At 42.1% G+C, this 23595-nt stretch overlaps 1 protein-coding gene across 2 annotated transcripts; it reads left to right on the top strand.

The window, feature by feature from the left end:
- The first annotated feature begins 161 nt into the window (after positions 1-161).
- On the top strand, positions 162-23595 carry nap1l1 (nucleosome assembly protein 1-like 1). 2 transcript variants are annotated; one of them, XM_082511234.1, is made up of 16 exons: positions 162-289; positions 4266-4304; positions 5348-5436; positions 8165-8267; positions 10460-10601; positions 12929-13009; positions 13366-13494; positions 13649-13720; positions 13796-13935; positions 14413-14558; positions 14660-14679; positions 15166-15288; positions 15416-15448; positions 15535-15585; positions 19054-19090; positions 21760-23595. In XM_082511234.1, exons 2-15 carry the CDS (start codon positions 4288-4290, stop codon positions 19057-19059), a joined length of 1152 nt encoding a protein of 383 aa, XP_082367360.1. In that variant the 5' UTR covers positions 162-289; positions 4266-4287; the 3' UTR covers positions 19060-19090; positions 21760-23595. The 2 variants fall into 2 exon arrangements, with proteins under 2 accessions (XP_082367360.1, XP_082367359.1); XM_082511233.1 differs by lacking the exon at positions 19054-19090.

Here is a 23595-nt window from a genome sequence, read left to right as displayed (position 1 = left end):
GAGGTGATGAAGAGCAGCAACCAGATGATTAGAAGACTATAAGGAGGACTGGAACGATGTTTCCTCATCCTCTGCTTTCCCCCCCTAGGGGCAACCTCACCGCCGCCCCTCCCATGCACAGCGTTGCCTCGGTGATTGCCGGTTTACGTGATGACGTCGGATGTATATGAGCGCAGGCGGCGGGATCTCTCTCCCTTTTACCGCCATCGGAGCGGAGTCTCTTTCTTCCCCGAGACCGCTTCACTGCGTAGCGCCGCTAACCAAACCAGCCTCCGGCTAGACAGCGAAGGTAAGAGACGGGAGTTGGGAATGGCTTCGGCGCTAACGCCCCAAACTTGGTCGTCGTCCCCGAAGTTGAATTTCAGTCCCACTGTATGAGCGAACGGTGGCAAGAGGGTGACAGCGCTGCTTTTGCTAATGCTAGTCAAGTCAGACAGTGGCAGCAGCCATTGAGACTGGCTCCACCATGATGTGTGTTAACGTTACACGCGATTTGGGGAAAAAAAAAAACAATAAAACAGCGTTTATGTTCGTCCGCTTCCACCGGACTGTTTGACCAGTCATTGCATTCGCAGAGAGGACAAAACGCTGGCTAAGTCCGGCACTTGTCGGCGTTTTTCGACATTTGTTGACACGTGTCTCCTTTCTTGTAATTTTGGACTTGACCTTATTTTTATTTTTGTGGAGGATGGGTGGGTGGAGATGGAGGGGGACGGGGGACTGTTCAGGAGACTGAGCTTTACTGATAACGGCACGCGGCGTTTGGTTGAATTGGATAGTCGGTTCTATTACATAAGGGGAAGCTGGTTAAAACGTGGTGCTGGAGCGTTGACACCACTTCCTAACTGGCCCATATTTTCTAGTTACAGCACCGTGTCTGTCGAAGCTGTTCCTCCCACTTGCTCTCCCCGAGTAGTGCGCATCGAGCTAGCAGCACGCAAGCTAGCTTTAACTAGCAGCGCACACACAAGAGCTCTTTGATACTAGACTGAGGCAGGCCGGCTAAAGTTGGTCTGTACACTAGCCGGAGTCCGGCTTGTTTTATGTGGGTAAAATGAGTAAACGTTTCAACAGGTTGGCTGCCAAATGAAGCCGAAATGTGGTTTCAGCAGGCAGGCATCCACCCGGGGCTTTTTGTTAGTCATGAATGGGTCGACATGACTTCAGCATGCAACACGTGGTCGCTGGGCAGGGATAGAAGAAATGGCTATCTTGAGTAAGGGTCTGTCTTTGGGCCAGTTTGATGTTTTTAGGAGAATGTAATCAATTAGCTGCTCCGTGTTGCAATTAGTCTTCTCTAGGGAAGACGTAGGTGGGTTTAAGTTGTCTTTTTTTTCTTTTTTAATGGCAATTACACACCATACAAAGTGGGAGCAGCTTAAATCTTTTTTGTTCAAATGAATCGCCACATATAGCTCTGGAAGCGCTGATGTTGTTATCACTTTTCACAATGAAAAAACAAGTTGAGGTATTTTAGGGACTTAAACAATGAGGCATGCTGTTGATATTGACGCAGGTTGGCCTCGGCAATTTGATAGAAAATGCTCCAGGCTGGTATTATCCTGTGCGTAATATACCCAAGTCTTTGTTTCGTGCATTATAAGTCAACTACCCCAACTAAAAACACTGTCATCTCATTCTGCACAGTGGAAGTTTTTTTTCTTTTCTTTTTTTGTCCTAAGAGCTTTCTCCAGTACTTATCAATAATTTGGAGAAATAGAGAGGTGGTAGGGATGGTGGGTGTCATCCTAGAGTAACAAAGCACATGTGCTTTTATTATTCCTAGACACTTTCAGATTTATTCATTTGTCAGTGTAAACTTAAAAAGTGAAAGCCTAAAAACGTTTCTTGCTATTCCAAAAGTGGCAGACTGCAGGTTTCATTTGAGAAATGGGATGTAATTAAAGTCACAAACCAGCCAACAAGGCAGGCTTCTCCCTAAACCAGTTATCCTCTGCAAGAGGGAAGAAACACATTGATCTGTCATGTGACTTTTCCAAACTAAAAGTGTCACATCAGCTCTGCAGCTGAATAATCTTGGCGTATCGGCTGAATATAGCCCACCTGAGATAAACAGTTATGATATGCTGCTTTGTTGAAATAATTTCCTTGCTCTGTTGAAAGACCTACATAGATTTTTGGTTTCGATTCTAATTTGTCAAAAGTTAAGTGTAATAGATTATAAGCTCCTGGGCTTTAGTTCTTGAAGCCCTGCAGCTGCTAGTGTTACAGGCTAACAAGGGACAGATTTGCCCCTGGGATGACAGTTGAATGTAGTTAATGAGTTGGGACAGCAGCAAGAACATGGCAGTCAGGAAAAGGATTATGGACCTTTTACCATCATCTGCACTCTGCTGAAATGCCGTCGTGTCATTCATGTGTTGCTAGGTCAGTGATGATTCATATAAAATGTGTCTTGTAACATTGTCATGATAAAGTAGTGGTAGTCAAAGTCCATTAGACTTTTAAAAAATTGAATAATTGTTTTTTTTTTTTTCTTAATGGGGAAAAAAAATACTTTGGCTCATGTGTTCCTCCATGGCACTCAGCTGCCTCTTCAGTGAGTCTCGGGTCCATCCTTTATGGGTTTTAGCAGCAATTGCATGCAAGTCGCATCCTAGAGCTGGTGGAGAACTGGTTCCTGTAGTGCTAAACCAAACTGTACCAGGCTACAGGAGTAGAAAAGGGACTGCTGTCAAGCAGCTAAACTCCCAGCTGGTGGAGTTGGAATATGTCTGTAGGGAGAGGCAACTGAATTGCATCAAGGACCCGCCACCCTAATCAGTCTCTCAGGGGAAGGTGGCCTTGGCTGAGTGGCAAGGGGGTGACTGACTAACAGCCAGGGTTGATCCCATGTAGACTGGGATGGGACTCTTAAAATAAGCATGTGATGGATTTAGACAAATCCTGAGTGTTTAATAAAAATTCTGTGGAAAAAGAAGTTAATTATTTATTTACTTAATTATTTGGGGATGGGCGTGTTATTAGAGATTAGTAAAGTTTATTTGAATATCGATCATAGCAGGTAATAGTAGCCACAGTGCTAAACAGACTGCTGTACTGATCGGCAAAGGACTAATGAGGGAAAGATGACATTCATATGCACTAAAGTCATTTTCAGTCTTTTGTTTTTAATCAGTGTGTGAATGCCTCATAAGGCTCTGCTTTGATCTTTCGTGAGATGCTGTCAGTGCTGTGTTGACTGCAGCCTAGGGTTCCTTTTATATGCATTTTTCATGCATTTCCTCTGGAGTGGAGGGTAGTGCTGTGTGTGCACTATTTTCAGGAGTAGCATTACTTATACAGCCAGTTTAGTTTCATTTGCATCAAAATGGTGAGGCTGCAGTTTTACATTTTTAAAATTATACAATAAAAACTATATCATTTTAGTTTTGTGGTAATAAGAAGGGAAAGGGACTTGATATGAAGTAACTCGAGTTTTTGTGGTTTATTATTAGCGTTCTCTAACAACATTGTGGGGCGCTTATTGCAGAAATTTTTCTATTTATTTTTTTTACTGTGGAGGTGCTCAGTAACATTCCAGTAGCTGTTTAACAACACAATGAAGGACTGTTAAATTTAAACCAGTATCTTTATATTAGCTTAGAAGTTGGTTGTAAACGGTGTTCAACAGAAATCTTAGTGTACTAATTAAAAACATGAATGCACATTAATATCCTCAATGCCCCCGCAGATACCTTTCCTTTCTGCAAGTTCTTAATATTAGTGGACATGCCAGGCTTTTTGTTTTTAAGTATATTACATAAAATTGTTCAGAGTGGTGGTATTCACCCTTTAACTGCTTACTAGAAAAAGATGTGTAAAGGTAGAGATGAGGCTCAACAGACGGATGAACTACTGATAAGAGCCGCATTCTGGTTGTGGTCATTACTCCTGAACTTTCCACTGTGAGAACAGAAGTTGTATAACATAAAGTGTGCTCTAGCTCAATCATGCGTAACCTCATGCATGTGTCTTCGGTGCCCTCTGGTACTTATACAAATTGCACTACACCTTTGTGCGTATGAAATTTCTATTGTCATTAAATGATTTACTCTGGCTCTTGCAGCCAGTTTTTAAACTGAAACTAGTCATTTTGAGCAGGTTGTGTTAATAAGTTGCCATCTCCTAACCTGGTTAGGATAGATGCAGCTTTGCCTTTAGGCTGAACAATTTTGCAAAAAGCCTGTGTAGTGCACCCCTCTGGTAACAATAACATGTAATCCAGGATTTCTAAGCTAACTGGTTCTGTTCTTTCTTTCTAGCATCACTTGAGACTCGGTTAATATGGCAGACATCGACAAGTAAGTACATTATGTGGTGTTGATAACTAAAATTAAACATTGGGCCTCTCTGTCAACTCGTGTTTTTTTGTTTTTTTTTTCTTTTCTAAGTTGAAGGTGACATTTTTTGTGCTTATAAGGTAAACCTTGAATATACCAAAAGCAGAACCATGGAGAGGTCCAGATTAGTTGCGGTAAAGCCTGACAAAGGGTTTGCTGCAGGTGGGACACCTGTCAAAGCATCCACACCCCAGCCTTTTATTCTAAAATTCCTGTGTCGTTGTTGCAAAAGAGGCAGTGATTTATAGTTGCACACTCATTATGATATGAAATGGGACTTTTTAACATGAAGCCTACAGTAGTTGGACTTGTTTTTGGAGCCAGCTTCATGTGGTCATTGGAGGAACTGCAGTTTCTGGTACCGAGTTTTCAGATTCAGAAAGTGCCCCTCAGGTTAAATCTAAGGGTGCAGTGCAGTAGGAGCTCCTCCACACACCTCTCCAACACCTAGGGTTACTTTTTTTCCCCCTTTAAATGAGTGTTTTACAGGCCACCTTTAAAACATGTATGGCTCTGTAACAATGGCCCAATCGGATGGAAGCGGTCTCTTTGACTCTTAAATTCTTCCACTCTTGGGCATTGATTTTTCACAATAGTCTGCAGCCTGATGGAAGGATGAGACGGGCTAGTGAAGCTGTGTTATGTTCGGTATTGAACTGTGATAGTGCTGCATCTTGAAGTTGGGCATCATGTTTCACTGCTTTGAGCAGCATCATGGGTAAAGGCAGACTCCAGTTTTGTTTACTAGTGAATTTTTAGAGCTGCACCGCATCACTGCTGGCCCTCACTCAGTATCAGGATGATCTTGGGCAAGGTGTGTCAGCATGGCAGTTGGCTCTTCATTATTAGTCATGCTATTACTGCCACATGTGGCTGGCATAGTGGTCAGTGATCAGCCAAAAGATGGCAGGAGTGTTTGGCCAATCTTAAATGTTCCTTCATAAGTACTGCTTTGTTTTGGCTAACATTTCCACCCTCTGTCCTTCCCCTCTCTCCTTGAGCAGCAAAGATCAGGCTGAGATGGACCCAGCAGATATGGAGGATGTTGAGGAAGTGGAAGAGGAGGAGACGGGAGAAGATGAAAACAGCAAAGGTAAGGCAGTCTCAGTATACTTAGTCTAGAGTTGAATTGCGCATATTCTGTGGTTTAGGTGAAATGTAGAAGTGGGGGAATGTGGGGTCACATGTGCCCCCCCTCAAAAAAAGCTATTTAGCCAGTGCCAAAGGAATATCAATAGCCAAGTGATAACATTGAGAAGATGGCAATTCAAACACTCAGTATCAGTGGGTGAACAAAGTGGCACATAAACTTGAATACAGCATAATAGACTTAACAGTTGAGAGCTGGGAGCACTGATCCGTTTTATTTTGGGATCTCGATGCTGTTTATGTATTCTTTGATCCTCAATGGTTCTGACGACTCCTCACATATTGGCCTACTCCCGGCTTATTGTGGCTAGATATAGATTGCTGCTTGGGCCTATCTTTTTATAGCTAGTTTGAGCAGTGTTTTAAAAGCCAGACTTGAAAGAAGACTGATTCTGGCTGCCTACGTCTGATCTGTCACAGCGGCCACACTTTAAGGAAGTCTGTACACAAGACCTAGAAGCTGGGGGAGGATTATAAATGCATGAGTAATACATGGTTGCAGCCTGCTGGCGTTAACATGCAGTGTAGACCCTCATTAAGAAATCTTTTGAGATTTCACACATGAGGGCTGTTGTGGAACACCTGTAACTTGGGAATCACAAGCTCTGAACATTTGAGATTTTTAACTGATGTTTGAGCTGAATGTAAATCTATTAATTACATGAAGCACCCCACGCCCTGCAGATACTCCTCTGCTTTATTGTAGGGTTTCAGTAATGCTGTAGCTTCAGTTGCACAGGTACTGTGGTGTAGTACAGTTTCTGTAGTGTGTGGATGCACTATAGAGCAGTTCCTGTGGTTGGTAGATTTGGTAATGATTAAAAACAAGTTTTTATTGCTGGTTGTGTAGTAGCGGCACCTTGGTTGAAATTCAGTTACTACTACAGTTGTGCGATATGACCAAAATCTCATCTCCCGATATAAAACATCTGTCGTCCGATAACGATATAAATCACAAAAATGTAACATTTTCTGTAAATTCTGTGAATCTCGGGCAGCTCGACCTGCGTGAAGTGTTTCCAGCTGCGCGTAGCTGGAGTCGAGTGTTTTAGCCGATGCATGAAACGATACATTTTTAGACATGAGTTGTAACGACGCCGTTTTCTTTGAGTATTTATTACACGGCGTGCTGCGGGGAGAAGCCTGTTCTAACGTTTGAGTCTAAGGTTTATTTTTTAGCACCTGGCGGCTCTTTTTTACTTCTCATCTGTAAACATTCTGCATCTTTCACGTGATTCAGTTTATTTTGAAAAGTCTCAACAGGATCTTGAGCTTTATTGTGAAAGGTTTATGTGGAAAATAAACAAGCGGACACGCGATGGTGTTACCGTCGTTGTTGCATCGACGATGCATAAAAACAGGCGCTTGTCCATCTGTGTGGTTATATTAAATATAAGAGAAAGAGAGAACTTTAAGAAATGAATATAGCCACTACAGGGACATCAGAACCATGAAAAAACATTACCGTAAACAGTTTATTTTGCAACACCACAAAACAAACGATAGCGTAAAATGAAACGATAGATGTTTTTATATCGTCATCCGATATATATCGTTATATCGAGCAGCCCTACCTACAGTCGTTCCAGTAAGCTGAGCCGATAGACTTTGACTTGAGGTTTTGTTTTTTGTTTTTTTTGGTGTCAGTTTAACAACATGGGCAGTTATAGTTGCTCAACTTGCCCCTGCATTTACATAACTTGAGGAATGTGCTACAGCTGCTAGTTAATTCTGACAGTGCTGCAAATGGGTTTTAACATAATTCAAATCCCCCTCAGTGACCCGGTTTAAGTGTGTATAGCTTTAAAACCTCAAATGTAACAGTTGAAGACTACAGGGGGATCAGTTTGTAAAGGTGTAGTGATGCTTCTCTAAAACAATCTAATGTGGTGGTTTACACACAGCTCAGTGGTTCAGTTTCAGTCAGAGACACAAATCCACTTTCAGGTTTCTTCAGAAAGGTTATCCAGGGTTAAACTATACCAAATAAAAACATGTGGCGCTGCCTGCTGTGGTGACCCCTTGTCACAAGGGGAGCAACATTTGTTTTGTCACTTCATAACAGCCCCCTTCTTGTGTTTTTGGTCTACTACAGAATTCTACATTAAAGCATCTGCTTAAGGAGCTGATTTTGTCTAAATTCAGAGAAGCTTATTTATTTGACTCGGTGCAGCATCCCAGACAGCTCGCTGATTTTTGGCTTGTAACACAAGGAAAATGTCCAGGATGTGCCAGCAGAGAAAAGTGACTTCCAGTCTTTTTAATCTTCTCACCTGCCAGCAGCAATCTGACTGAGCTTTGATAGGTGTGAGCAATGTGTCGGACACTTGGGTTGTACCATCTGTCACCTGTCTGGCTGCACAAAGAGCACTCTTTGACTGCTGAGCATATATGTATATGCAACATTCATAATGCACATAACCAGACATCAACCTCTGTTTCCACACTTTAAAGCATACAACAAGCAAAGTACTTAAGAGCACTCCACCGAGCAGTGATGGAATGGTTACAAAAACAATCGTGAAATTGTTATTGTGCAGCTCCTGATTTGGGTTTCAATTATAAATCCGTATATTTGAGTGTAGTTTTAAGTGAATCCCGCTCAACATCAGTTCTGAGATGATGCTCAAGTTCTGCTCATAGATTTCTTTTCACTGTATGTTTCTCTTCAGCTCGTCAGCTGACTGTCCAGATGATGCAGAATCCACAGATCCTGGCTGCGCTGCAGGAGAGGCTGGATGGTTTGAATGGCTCACCATCAGGGTACATGGAGAGGTGAGGGATGGCTCATTTGTCTTGCCTGAGCAGCACACAGGCAGCTCTGAATTGAGAATAATGTACAGACTTTGTTTTTGTTTTTATATTAAGGTTTTTATGCAAGAGTGGTGTTCACTAAATTTTGTTCAGTAGATCCTGCTTTTTTTTTTTTTTTTTTTTTTAAAGTCTGGCTGTTGGCAACTGTTGCTGTGGGCTTTCCATCAGTTACAGCAATCACTTCCTTGCAAATAGACAATCAAAAACATCCACCTACAATCTACATGCTTCAGCATACTGATGAGTATCTGAAATGGTGACGACACCTTGTTGAGTAGAAATGCAAATGACTTTGAAGTTGAGGTCAACACCAACGGTGCAGTCAAAACCAGCGAGTCATGAGTTGATGAGCATCTACCGGTGTGACACTACATGGCTCAAGAAATACAACCGGGTTTCAGTGTGAAGCAGGTGGGCTTCTTACATTGAAGTGGGAAGCCTCAGCCCCTGGCGAGGTCAGCTATTATCGTCTCGGATGCGATGAAGGAAGAACGCATGTTGAGTTTCAAACATCATTTGTAAGGACAGCTGGTTTTAAATTGGGTATGCTGAGGCACATAAAGGTGAGATGTATGGTAATAGGAAAACCCATTTAATGTCTTACAGACCACTTCCAGACTGTAGGCAGTGAAACATTAAACAGAAGTTCAAACAAGACAAAATTGTCTGTTCGTTTTAAAATGCAAAATCCAAAGTCTAGCTCTGCTTTCTCAGTGTAAGTGGCTGTGAGCACCTGGTGTCCTTCATAAAACAGCATACCAGAGAGCCTTTAAAATAAATGCATACAATGATGTTGTGGAAAAAGGACAGTGGGGCACCGCATTTCAGGGCATAGTACTGGCATCAGTTGTAAATAATGAGGGCTGCTTTAGTGGGCGAATAGCTGCACAAAGACTTTATTTTGTGTAGTCACTTGAGTTAACATGGATCAATTTGTTGCCTGAGTCCAGGAAATGTAATCGCAGCTGACGTGAGTCATAGTTAAAACGAAAACAATCCAAGTGGAGGAGATACTTTTAACAAAAACCACACTGAAGGATGCTTGCTGAAACGGCGACAGTTCAGTCAGTGGTTGGGGCTTCTGAGATGCTAGGTTGTGAGCGTCGCTGTGCATCTTGGCTACAGGGCTGAGCCACCCACTGCTCCTCTCTTCAGCAAAACCATCAGCAAGCAGCTCTTTAATCAACATGTCAAGTGTTTGGCAGTCACCACCAAACTCACCGGTTGCATCCCAGCACTTGGGACTCAAACACGCATTCCCCTGCCAGACTAGTGCAGGCATCTCTAATTTACCACACTGCAGAGAAACTTGACTGGGTGCAGTCTCTCTGCACTTCTGAGTCTGGTTAACTGATCATTCAACAGATTCTAAAGATGTAATTAGGATGTTAAAGTTGCAGGGTGTCCAAATGGGACCGCAGAGATGTGCACCTTCAAAAGCAGAAACATGGGGTCTGATGTGAAAGAACAAGCAGAAAGAGCAGATTTGCATTACAGGAGAATTTATTCCACCATCAGATAAATGCACTATATTGAAAGCTAGCTGAATGGAATCGGTAGCATCCTACAAAATAAGTCTGCGATGAGTTTGAAATGAGAAGCATGGATGTGATGAAATGGTTTCATATTCATTTCAGTTTGCGTTTTAAAAATATAAACTGTCTGTCCATTAAAAGCAAACATGGAAGTGACCTTGTAAGACATGAGGAGGAACCCCTCTCTCATCTACAGCAAGACCCAGGCCACAAGTTCCCCAAGTGTCCACCAAGTAAATCTGCAAAAGAAACCGACGCTGGTGTTAAATGAAGCAAATCTGAATAAAAGCAGTTCTCAGCATAGTTTTTTTTACTGTTTTTAAAATGTTTTCTTGGAAGGCCATCCTGACTCACTATGGATCCTCTGGGGAGAGTATGTCTGCACTTTGTTGCCATTCTCTAAAGCTCTCTGCAGATTAACTTCTGAAGAGGGGGCCGCTCTTTGCCTCAATCACTTTTTCCCCCCTGTGACTTAAATTTTTTTTGTAAGGGCTAGAAAACGAATGACAATCAAGTGTATATATATATTTATACTTACATTTTTTATTTGGAGTTTAAATATTACTTTTCAATAACCAGGATTGTCCTCATGTCTTCTGTTCATGTGTCCTCCCTCAGTTTACCAAAGGTCGTAAAGAGACGTGTCAATGCTCTCAAGAACCTGCAGGTCAAATGTGCCCACATTGAAGCGAAGTTCTACGAGGAAGTACATGAGCTGGAAAGAAAGTATGCTGCCCTCTACCAGCCCCTCTTCGACAAAGTATGTTTTTGGTCTTGTGTATACTTTGTAAAGAAGTCATGGTTTGTCACCACAAAGTAAAACTTACTGCGTATTATGTGTTCCAGTGTGATGCAGCCACTCTTTAGTCACTCACAGTAAGACCAGAAGCCTAATTTTGTATGGCTCTTTCCTTTACAGAGACTTAGGACATAAATGACAATTTAAAAACTCTTTTTAGAATGTATTTATTTATTTTAGTTTTTTTGAAGAACAGTTGAATCACAAATTCTGCTCTTCAGAAGAAACTCTCATAAGCCTACAGGTTGCATATACATTTACCTAAACATTGATTAAATACAAGAATCTGCTGAGCGCTTCCTGAGGGCCAAAGCGCTCGATTTGAACAAGACTTGCAGCTCTCACGTTGTAACTGGACATGAGTAGGTTTAGACCTGCATTGATACTGATGTGTTTGACGCTTTCTCCTTGAGCATCATTTGTCTCGAGTGCACGCTTTCTTGAATCTGTGAAGCTACATCAGGATTTAGAAGCAGCTCAGGGAACTTGGAGCTTGCATAGAAAACGTATGGCTCTGGTCTGCTGTTTGAGCACACTCCATGTGTGTCAGTGTATCTATAGTAACCATAGCTCTTTCATCATTCTTCCATTTGTGGTGGAGCCAAGAAAGCAGCTTTTCTCAGATATGCTGCAAACCTTTGATAATCTGGGACCAGAATTTTTCTGGGAAATGAAATGAGTTGTTTTCTCAACTATAAAAATAGTTCCTCTTAAATGTTAACTGATAGTCAAGTAAATGCTTTAAGCTGACTTGTGTTGAAAGGTTTGCTTTGTGTTGCATCAGAAGGTGATGAAAGAAGAGGTTGTAAAAAGCCCCTTTATGGATTTGGATCACACTGTTGTACTGCGTGTAACATAAGTGCACGATCTAGGGCTGCTCGATTATGGCAAAAATGATAATCACGATTATTTTCACTGAAATTGAGATCACGATTATTTGACGATATTTATTTAACCCTTTAAGACCTACTATAGAACCAAGTCCACCAGAGCTTATATTATTTTTATTTATTTTTTTTACATGCTGTAGTGCCATTTGTGGGAGCATTTCAAGTTGCTATACATCAATACAACTGTTATAGCCCATATTTTAATAATATGTATGCATTAAGTCCATAGTAATTACATAAATTGCAAAAAAGTGCAATAAACTAAAAAAAATTGAAAATTGCTTTCGTTTTGTTTACATATATTTCTACTTGGAGAAATTTAAGAGGTTTATCCCTCAAAACTTTAAATACAATAAAGTTGCAAAAAATAGTTTCCCACCACGGGAAATTTACTTTGAGTGTCTTCATAGTTTTATTTTGGAGATACAGCAATTTTTATATACTGCAGGAAAAACAAAAAACAATCCTATGATGCAAATTTGCAAAGAAAACAGCATGTGCATCATTTCACTGTGGGAAGTGTTACGAACAGCTGATAGGAACGGCAAAGCCTGTTTCTGGAATATTATGCTTTTGTTCCTGCAAGAGCTTTTTATGCAGTTTTTGCAAAGCTATATGTGGAACGAAACCGTGACCGAGGACAAGCTGATGGCATCAGATGTAAGTACAACTCCTCCGGTTTCATATGCAAAACAAATTATTGCGCTAGCTTACACGGTTCAGGTTCTACAGGGATTTAAAAATAGTTACACAAAACGGAGCGTGCTGCTCTGACCGGCTTTAAAGGGTTAACAATGACTTTAAAAAAATAATATAAAATGGTGTGCAACACCACTGAAGTTTTTTTTTTTTTTTAACTCTCTTTTCAACCAACGGCAGTCACTCTCCAAATAACTTCTGCTTAGCTTTCCGAGCTTCCCTCGGGTCCTCTTAATCAGCGGTCTCCAACCTTTTTTGCGCCACGGACGGTTTATGCCCGACAATATTTTCACGGACCGGCCTTTAAGGTGTCGCGGATAAATGAGGGAGGGGCTAATAATCGGCTCAGTCATTTTTAATGATCGTTAAAAGCCCAGATCGTAATCGTGATTAAAATTCGATTAATTGGGCAGCCCTAGCACGATCCTTCACCTTTGCAGTGAGGACTGCTTTCAAGCTGCTGTTCTGGGTGTTTCTGATGTCACTAATGCAGTGTTAAAGGCACCTTTTTCTGTAAAGTAACACTGTTTGAAATGACTACTTTGCCATTTGAATCCAGAGATCGCTTGTTCTCATACAACTCACAGAATGCAGGATTTGTTTATTTTGTAAGAACTGATTTGCTGTGGTATAACTTGCAGTATAAAATAAATGCATGTGTAAATATGTAATTCAGATGGTTCTCTCGTTTCCTCACAGAGAAGTGACATAGTGAAAGCAGCTTATGAGCCCACAGATGAGGAATGTGAATGGAAAGCGGATGAAGAGGAAGAGCTGACGGTACGTAAGCAGGGACAAATGACAAATACACCTGCATGCTTACTGTACAAATACTTGGCTTTCTGCATTTTTCTGCTTTCACATTTCATACGTGGACCAAATTGTCTTCCCAAAGTGACAGCACAGCATCCAACCATCACTGATTTCAGACAACTGCTTTTCAGAGTGGATTAAATCTGTACTATGGTGCTGCATGTGAAGCTAGGTTTTTTTTTTTTTTTTTTTTTAACATCCCCTTTTGGTCATTACTGTTCAGTGCTGTGTGGTTGTATATGTGGACGGGGCATAAAATGTTTTGGTTTGTTTATTCACCAAACGCACATACAAATACTTAAAAGAAAACCTCTTTTAACCAGGATGAGATGAAGGAGAAGGCCAAGTTGGAGGAAGAGAAGAAGGATGAGGAAAAAGAAGACCCCAAAGGCATTCCTGAATTCTGGTTAACGGTTTTCAAAAATGTGGATCTGCTCAGTGACATGCTGCAGGTATGTTTACGCACACAGAAAATGGGTCACAGACAGCGACTACTACTCTAATTCAATAATCAGGGTTTGCTTCCACCTCCTGGCCAATAGCTGTATAGGCTGGCTCGTGTGGTTTTCTGTGTTTGCTTCTAAACCACTTCTTCCCTCCCCTCAGGAACATGATGAACCCATCCTTAAGCATTTACAAGACATTAAAGTAAAATTCTCAGATCCAGGACAGCCAATGGTAAGTGTGCTTCTCATACTTTAAATGGCTAAAACCAGTCTGACTGTTTGCTCATCAGCCTCTTGTGTTCACCAGAGCTTCACATTAGAGTTCCAGTTTGAGCCAAACGACTTCTTCACAAACACAGTGTTGACAAAAACCTACAAGATGAGGTCAGAGCCCGATGAGAACGACCCCTTCTCCTTCGATGGGCCAGAGATCATGAGCTGCACAGGGTGAGTGTCGGCGATTCTTTTTTTTTTTTTTTTTTTTCTTTTCAGGTTTTTGTTTTCTAAGCAACTTTTGATGCACATAATGAAATGCTGCCAAAGAGCTTATCATTTCTTCAGTTTTGCACCTCAGCTGTCACAGGCTGATGGAGTGGTGCTGTTGAGTGGGCAACGTGGCAGCTTGTGAACTGACATAGGACTTTGAAAGTCATACCATAGGTGCACCGACCAAATATCTGAGATGAGTCTGAACTCTGTGACCTCGAGGTCACAATTTATAAATCAAATGTATACCTAACTCGTATTAACTTGGAGGTTGTGGGTGAGCACTGGTGGCCACCAGTATTGCTCTCCAACCAGAGAGGCAGAGGATAATTGAAAGTCCTTACTGGATAATTCGTACATCCCAGATGTTTTTTAGATTTGACACTTCAAATGCTGCCTCCTGACCTTGTTTCCATTGCTCCTTGTTTTTGACAACAGCTGCACGATTGAATGGACAAAGGGCAAGAACGTCACATTGAAAACAATCAAAAAGAAACAAAAGCACAAGGGCCGTGGCACGGTCAGGACGGTCACCAAAACGGTCCCCAACGACTCCTTTTTCAACTTCTTCACCCCACCAGAGGGTAAGAGTGACATGGCAGAGAAGTTGACCGTTGCTATACAGAGTTTGCTCCAGTCTGAGTTTGTTTGCATTGTTTCATTTTGATCTGTGCTTTCTTTGCAGTCCCAGAAAATGGCGAGTTGGTAAGTTGGTGCTTTTACACACCATTTCACCTGGGATGTCTTTTGATATTAACTTGAACTTCTTTATATGAGACGCACACTTCCATTAACCTCAAACATCATGTAGTGACTTAAAAACATGATTTGGTGACCCAGATAAGTAACTACAGTCAAGGTTGCCAGAGGGGCTGGTCTGTGAATCTTAATATTGAGTAATACTAGAAGCAAAGCCACTACAGTTTGGCAACAAACTGTTTTCTCAACTTTTGATTTTGACAAAATTCAAATTTTATCACACACTAACTCCAGCTGCATCTTGGCACATCTTAAAGGCAAACCTTAGTGCCTGACAGGCCAGAGGATTTGTAATCAGTTTTGTACCCATTCTTCCCTCCAAGGAGGAAACGCACTTCAGATGCCATTTGTATAGAAATGCTGAATCAGGGGCAGCTCTGGTTGCTTTCTCACTTTGTTCAGGAAATGCATGAATAAACTGTCTGATTTCAGGATGAGGATTCGGAAGCCATTCTGGCTGCTGACTTTGAAATTGGCCACTTCATCCGCGAACGTATCGTACCCCGAGCGGTGCTGTATTTCACAGGAGAGGCCATAGAGGATGATGACGATGATGTGAGTGTGGGCATTTGATATCTTGGGTGGGGTTACAAAGTGATTGAGTTGTAAGAATTAATTCAACTTAGATAAGCATTTTAATTTGGCATGATCCTGGCTCTTAACAAATGTTTTTCTTTTACAGTATGATGAAGAGGGAGAGGAGGCAGATGATGAGGTAAAACCACCAAAAAACTACCACAGGCCACTAAAGCTTACATTTTGGAAGTTGTAGACTGAAGTTGCCCTGTGCTGTGTGTTCAGGAAGGTGAAGAGGAGGCTGACGAGGAGAACGACCCCGACTATGATCCCAAGGTGAGAGAACATGTCTGTAAAGATCTCTGGTGCTGTGAGAAAAGACCTTACTCAGCAGTTCTCAACTTTGATGGCTCAGGATTTTCTTACTTAAGGCGATGGATAGCTTCACGAGTCACTGCGTTCAGAATCTTTCTGCATAATTTTCTGTCACCTGAGGATCCTGAGCTGCAGGTGGAGAACAGCTGATTTCAACATACAGAATACATACTGTCAACAAATGCATCTCATTTTACACCAGCTTTAATTTGCTTCAGCTTCTGTTCTGTTGTGACCTTGGTTTGGTTCTCTGGTTAAGACAGAAAATGCATCCAGTTGATATTTTGTCTTTTCAGCGCTCCATTTTCCGCTTGACTTTTACAAGTTGTTGAAATTTGAATGCTGCATGTTGTTGTTGTTAAAGCTAAAGTAACACAGATACAGTATGCCAGAAACAAAAGGACACAAGGAAAAAAAAAAGTCCTTCAAGTTTGTACAGAATTTTAGCCAATAGGCTTTCTGCCACATTTGGACACGATTTTACCTCATTTTATGGTAACTGCCCAGAAACGTATCAAAATCTATCTGCCAGTAAGCAATTTATCTTCATTCATTTATCTTTACTTCATCACCTAATGAACAAATTCATCTGGAAACCACGTCAATCTTAGTCTAAACCAGGGGTCGGCAACCCTAGGCACGGCACGCGAAGGGTTTACTGATGGCACGACCATAGCTGGACTGGCCAGATTTTTGGTGGAGGCCAGCAGGTGGATGAGGGAAGGAGAGGCAGGAGGAGGAGAGACCCGAGGCGGCCGCCGGTCTGAGTGTCAGGTGAACTGAAATTATGACCTGCAGTCTATCTTGGTCAGATATAAACCAAGTTTAGGTGCAGTTTATTTTTGTTGTGCTGACTTTTTACAGTCACTTACAATAACTCGTACTGCGTGCTAGCTAGCATGATGGAGTTTCTATACAGCTGGGTGGGTGCTGTGATGTTACTGATAGTGAACTTTATTTTATTCATAAGGTTAGTTGAGTTGCCAACCGTCCCGTAAAAAGACAGAATCGTCCTGCATTCAGAGAAATTATTACGCATTTCGTGTTGAGCTGAGAAGAGACGCAGTTTGTCCCGGACTTCAGCTACAATGAAAAAGACACAAAGCTGGATTTATTCTGTCGTTACGCTTCAGCTGCTTCTTCTCTCATTCTCTCATGAATGAGTTGAAGTTATGAGCTGTTTCTGAGAGCTAAATAACACCAGGATCCTTTTCTAAGTAGCTGACAGCTGGTAACTGTGCAGGGGCGGATCTAGGAAAGTTTTGCCAGGGGGCAGGTAGGGCATTAACAGGGAAAGGGGGGCACAAAGAAATACTTATTCTCATTTAAAATGTCTCGCTGTTATTAAATAATTATCTGAAGCTTACAACCAAAGTGTTTATCTGATGTAAAATGTATAGAAATCATACATATACCAACAAGACTGTACATCACTGTCACAGCAGCATTTGTTTTCATTCAAAGGCTTTATGGCTTTAATACCTGGTGGGCCGGTCTCTAATTAAAACGATTTTGTGTCCCAGTCCAGCCCTGAGCACGACACGCAGTGAATTAATCTGAGAAGGTGCATCAAAAAATAAATGGCTGGGCCAGCGGGGCACATTGCAAATTAGCTCGCATACACACATTAGTTGTGTCGCTTCTTAATGATGGTATCTTAGCTAACAACCCCAACTACCAGATTCAACTTGTATTTGGCTAAAAATAACTTAGAGGGACGTTGTTAGCTTTCCACATTCCGACACTTCAAAAGCTTCAGGAGCTGTCCGCTCAGCACAGCATCAGCACCACGGAGATACACGGATACATCCGTAGACTCGAGACACAATGCGTTTTTGGGACTTTCAGGCGTTTGGACCAATGTTTTCTTTTCTGATCAAACCAGAAATCTTTAATGAGCAGCTGGATTTGTCTCGCATTAACTGGCTGAGGTAATGCCAGTTAATGCAACATCGAAGCAGCTGGAATCCACAGCTGTGAGTGTTCATGGAGCTGCATGTTCACCTGCTGGACATCACTACCTGACAAGTTTAACTGTCTTCAGAACATTGCAGAGGCCTTATTGACAGTATTTGGCTCTACATATCTGTGTGAGCAGATTTTCTCTCACATGAGTGTCCTCAGGTAGCTGTCCGCTGGACACCCGGAGACCTGTGTGTCTGAGTGGGAGACCAGAGATCACATTAACATGTCTCTGTATTAACAAACATGCCAAATTGGCCCAGTTTATTTTTCTTGTTGTTGTGAGGAGACCATAAATAGCGTTTGTATTTTCTGTTGTACAGTTCATTTGCTGTTATGGATAAAAAGTGTCTTTTTTTGTTTTTATTGTGTAACTTCATAGAGTGTTATTAAATTTATTCTTAATGCAATCATATGGCACACTGACTTCTGAGGAATTTTTAAATGGCACTCGCCATCAGAAAGGTTGCCGACCCCTGGTCTAAACCTTAGACTGGATATAAAACATTAATTTAAGTCACAAATGACTGCAATATTAAAGTCATCAATCAAGTTAAAGTAGGTGCTTTTCTCCCCCCTCACCCAGAGCTGCCGAGGCTGCCTACGTCCCAGGATTCCAAATTTACTGTAACCTGAACACACCAGCTGTGTTTATTGTGACAGTCCAATTACTACTATGTATCTTTACTACATTATGGTTACTCAGCAGGTTACTCAATGAGCCAGACCACTTTGTAAAGTATTGTGACTGAGAGCCAGGGGTCCTTCATCACCTGTCAGCAAACATTCACTGCATTAGAAATAAACTTGAAAATGCATGGAATGTAAAGACAACATTATACAGTATTTATCAGTTTAACATTGCTTGAACCACCCGTCATGGTCAGCAGCTTTTAATGGGCCAGAAATTCTGTGCCCATCTTTAACCATTTGAATAGAAGTGGGCATGCACACATCAAATGAAGTGCAAATCTGATGAGATTTGGCCTAGTCCCCCCGAGACACAAAATAACAGGTTGTCTCCTGCGGGGCTTTTTGTTCACTGAGATTCTCTGCATCCTTCTTGATGAAGGTAATGCAGCTGGAAAAAACTGAGTAAACAAAAGCACTGGAAACGGCAGCAAGATGCATGAACGTCTGTGATCAATGGACTCAAAGTGTCCTTTTGTAGGTAGTCATATTTGTACGGTTGGGTTTTTGAGGGGTTACCTGCATGACCTTGCGTGTTGACTCATTTGGCCTGAGACTAGTAACTTTGAATTACACCAAACTGAAGAAGCTGAGTTTGACACCACAGCATGTAAACAAGCATGAGCTCTGCTGCTGCTTTGCTCAACTAAAACATCTGACATTCTGTATTCTGCGAGTTTGGCTTTTTCTTTTTTTTCCTCCTATTCATTGATGTGTCTTCATCACCTGTCACTTTGGCATATTTTGTCAGCTACTCTTTAAATTTTTCCTCACTAGGTTTAAGTGGTGACTGTAGAAAAATAACCCTATCCTGGTAGGTACAGCTCATTAATTGTCAGCTTTTCCACCATCACACCCCCACCACCCTCCACCCCCACACCTTTTGATTTTGGGTTATGGCTTTTCCATCTTTGTCTCTCTCCACCCTTCCTCGGCTGCTGTGTTAACACTATCCTGACTTACTAACTCACTGGTTTGGCTTTTTTATTTTTTCTTTCATGAAGTTTAACCCATATTAGAGCTCTGCATTTGCACCTGTATCATTTCTGTATGTTGAAGCGAGCCCAACCTTCTTTGTTTTGTCCCCACCATGTTGAACTCTTCCCATGCACAAACACAGGCTAGTTCATCAGGGTGATGATTTGTTTGGCAAAAATGTCCTTTTTGTTTATGTGCGAGTTCCCATTTAAATGTCATTGGTCTGTTCGTCCATGAACGTCCTTTGTTTTCCTTCATGACCTCTGTTCATCTACATGCCCCCAATACAGGGCTGCTGTGATGTCTTAATGTCTGGTTAAATGGCTCTCAAATGTCCCCAAAAGTGCTTTTAATTCTAAAGGGCCTGTTACGATCCATTAGAAACTGGAGTTCTGGTAGTATATGGAGAAAGAAGCTCAGATGCTGCAGCAGTGGTGTTGGTTACAGACAGGGCATTCGTTTTTTGAATGTGTACTTTGAGTCGCTCATTAAAAGCCACATGTGTTGAACGGTGGCAGCAACGACCTCACTCTGTAGTAATGTGTGGCATCAGGCCATGAAGAGCAGCCTTGAACAGCTGCAGCGTGCCATCATCACCTCTGCAAGTGTGTAATGTCCAAGGATGTCCCACCCTGAGTGTGCCGGGGGCTTAATGATCCTCTGTGTGGTTTTAAACCTTAAGTTGCCCCAGTGTTTCATTTATTTGGCAGCTAATTGATTTGATCTGAAGTCCTTGAGTTTATGTTTAAAGTGTCGACATTTGTTATTTTGAAAGGGCTAATGGAAAATGGGCTCCTATGGCAGATGTTTGGGTCTCTCCCAAGTTTGTACTGTGGATACGGAGTCCCATTATTCAACTTTGCTGGTTTAAAAAAAAATATACCCCAGCCATTGTTAATTTAATTAACCAGCGGAGATTCTGAAGCTAAATTTTCAGTCACTGAATCTCTGGCAGTTAGCTGGTTGGATGTTGGTATATCAGCCTCTAATCAACAAGTTACACAGAAATGTCTGATTTCTTTTTTTTGTTTTAGTGAACAATCATTATTATTTTGTCCTCCACAGGACTCATTATGAGATTATCTCACACAGTGATGGAGGCCTCGAAACTCCAGTATTTGTCTGCATTTGTTGAAGATTACTGAGCGAGTTTCTTTCCTCACCATAAGTCAAACTGAGGACAGCAGATTGTTCTGTTGACACACCCCATCAAGAAGATCCACCAGCTCGTCTTAAAATGAGATCTATCATGTCGTTAATGTTTCAGAGAGATCTGAAAGTTGTCATTTCCTAAGGCACCAAGATACATTTCGGCGTTCTCAAACGGCAACATTTAAGTCTCAGAAAAATGAGCAAACTGTTTATCTCATGAGGAATTACCTTTACCTGTCATTCCTGGTTGCTCAGAATGCATCAAGTAGACGAGTAGAAATGTGTTTACTGGATGAATGTGCTGATAAATGGAACAGAATAATCCTTTAATCCTTTGGCACACCTGACAATAAGAGAATCAAAGTGTATTCTATGATGTTGGAAACCCTTCACACTGATTTCTGAAGTGCTTAGTAACATGCGAGTGCTGAAAGATGTCTGAGGGTGCTTTAAGAGTTGCATAAGATTGACATGCTCCTGGTAGATGCCAACTAATGTGCGTTAAAGCAGGAACCGTAATATTGCTGAAACTAGCATGTTAGGCTGGCATGTTGGGGATGCTGGCAGCTGATGGTTTTTGTGCAGTAGAGGCTGGTGGGTGGGGAAGTGGTCCTTACTCAGACATGAGCGCACAGCCCCCTGAAGTTTCCCAGTCACGACTGCAGTAAAGTAAAAATGACAGGAACCTCCTAGCTGTGTAAAAGAAACTTGCAATACCTACAGCTCGCTCAGGGCACTATAAAACTCCAAGCCATCCACATCGGGCTTTATTTTATCCATTTAAGCACTTTATCTCCCTCACACCTGTGGTCAGCTTAGCTTTCATCATGAGTGCTCTTACACTTACACTCCAGAAGAAAAACTTGAAATGGCCATCTAAGGTTTGTCACTATTTTGCCTCATGCTGATCCAAAGACATATGGGGAAAGATTTATATGAAGCACTTAAAGGTCACAAGTTGCATATGATAATTAGAAAAAAAATGTTAGCTTAGCAGAGCCAGCCTACTGCTAAGCTAACCTGCTGCTGGAGCTTCCCACGGGAGTGCACTCGATCCTCTGAAAGTCATGTCACTTTCAAATGGTCTCACCAGCACCCTAAAGAATCCCTGGCCTGATGTTTATTTGCATCAATACTGTTTAACAAAAAGTATTTTCATACTGCTGTCTGTCTAATGTGAATGTGTCAGTCATCACATCCTTGTCATTTCTGTTGCATTTAAAAATAGCTGAGGTGAGAAGTTTGAGTTTGTAGCTGCTTGAGTGGTGGAGTGGCGTGACTGCGTACGTGCCGTTTGAATGAGTCTGTATGGAGCGACCTTCATCTTAACACCCACCATCCTGTTTCTTACAGAAGGATGCAGCCCCCCCAGCTGAGTGCAAGCAGCAGTGAAGCCTGACCCGGCTGCCTCGAGGATCAACTGCACTGTAACAGCTTCTCAAAAGAAGAAATATATAAATAAAAAAAAATAAAAAAATAGTTACTTACCGCCTTATAATGTTTTGTATTTTTCTTGGTAGAGAACTTGGAGAAAAAAAGGTTTCAAGATTTTTGTTACAAAAACTCATGGTAATATACTGGGAGCAGTGTGGCTCGATATACATAGTATTTTACTAGACCTGTTTTCCCCTCTCTTCCTTCTCTGTACAATAGTTAGACTGCAGGAAGATAACCTCCCTCAAAAAGCATGAACTTGTTTCTTCACTGCTAAACTAGTTTGGGTTCTTGTGAAGTCTTTTGTTGTATTTGCTCTTAGACAACAGCTGTGGTTTAGACTGGCATTGCGGCGACACCAATCTATATATCCTCTCCTCCAAGCTAAATTCCAGGTTGTCCCAGTGATTTATTTTAGCTTTTGTTTTCTAAACTCTTAGCGGGGACTTGAGCACTTAAAAGAGAACTCACAAAGCACTGTAGCATTTCCAGACAGGATGGATGTGTTAGCTGCACCTGAGTGTCCAGTCCAGTTTATTCTGTGGGATCCACAGTTGCCACCCCCTCACCTGACTTTTCTTTTTCCCACTCCCCCACAATTTCTTTGGGAATTCCTGTGCCACCTGTGCTCCACTGCTTTCCGCTTAAACATTCCGGTAAACGGACTGGCTGGCCCCATTAGTGAACCTCTTAAAGAGTCTGCCATTCTTCCTCCGGACGGACTGTTAAAATGATATCAAAACTGACGTTTGCAGTGACTTCTTCGCTCCTGTGGCTCTCTACAGCCGACTCTCGAACATTCCTTATCTTAAGAAAACTCTGGAAGGTGGGGTGAGACAGTTTGTCAGGATGGCGTAGTAACCTCACGCTTCAGGCTCCTCGAAGGCTCGCAGTAGTGTGGCTGTCGTCTTTTTCTATAGCACTTTGTTACTTGTGTGGTGTACCAGTGGTGTCCTGTCCAATTATTCAATGTGAGCAGCCCTTTGACTCCTCCCACCCCATACCTGGGGGGATGTGAGAGGGGGTGCTGCTGTAGCCCCGCTCTGCAGAGTTCAAGTTGTGCTATTTGGTTTAAAGTGCATTACCGTTGTTGTCGAGGGAGGCACACTAGTCCCATTCAGGGAAGCTTTATAGGAACAGTGTTGGGCAGATGTAGCACGGTGGATGACAAGGGGAGGGGTGGAGTGTCAAGATTGGGCTCACCTCACTTTTTCCCTCTTCGGTTTGTTCACCCCCATCATGTAACCAATTCATGTCGCATGTGAACCTGAGCCCAGTAGCTGAGGTCACGGTTCATTTTTATCACTGTGAAAGAAATGGGGGAGTGTGATAAGGCCATTGTGTTGGCTCATGACCCACCACCCTGCCCACCCAAACCTGCTTCCTTTGTTACCCAGAATGCCTTGGAAAAGGTTGTCGGAGCAATACTTAAAGCCAGGAGAGGAACTGAAATGTAACAGCAGCCTTGCTCCCCCCAGTCCTTAAGCGTCCCCCCCCCCCCCTTTCTCTCCCCTCGGTTGTGAGAACAGCCATCTGTTGGTTGTCATTGGGGCATCATCATGTCCACTGTGGAGATCCAGGGTACTTGGCATTTTGCAGGGAGTGTCCAGATCATGTTCATTGGAAATGGACTGACTGGATTTCTGTGGGGGTGTCCTTCTGAGCAGCTGTTGTCAAGGCAAAATGCTATGCTACAAAATACTAATGTACTCAATAACTGTACGTGTATGTTCATGAATAAATTGGTTAAACATG

This window comes from Aulonocara stuartgranti, assembly GCF_965226115.1.
Source record: "Aulonocara stuartgranti genome assembly, chromosome: 17".
NCBI lineage: Eukaryota > Metazoa > Chordata > Actinopteri > Cichliformes > Cichlidae > Aulonocara > Aulonocara stuartgranti.
The sequence above is the reverse complement of the archived record's forward strand: the minus strand, read 5'-3'. Positions and strand labels throughout refer to the sequence as shown.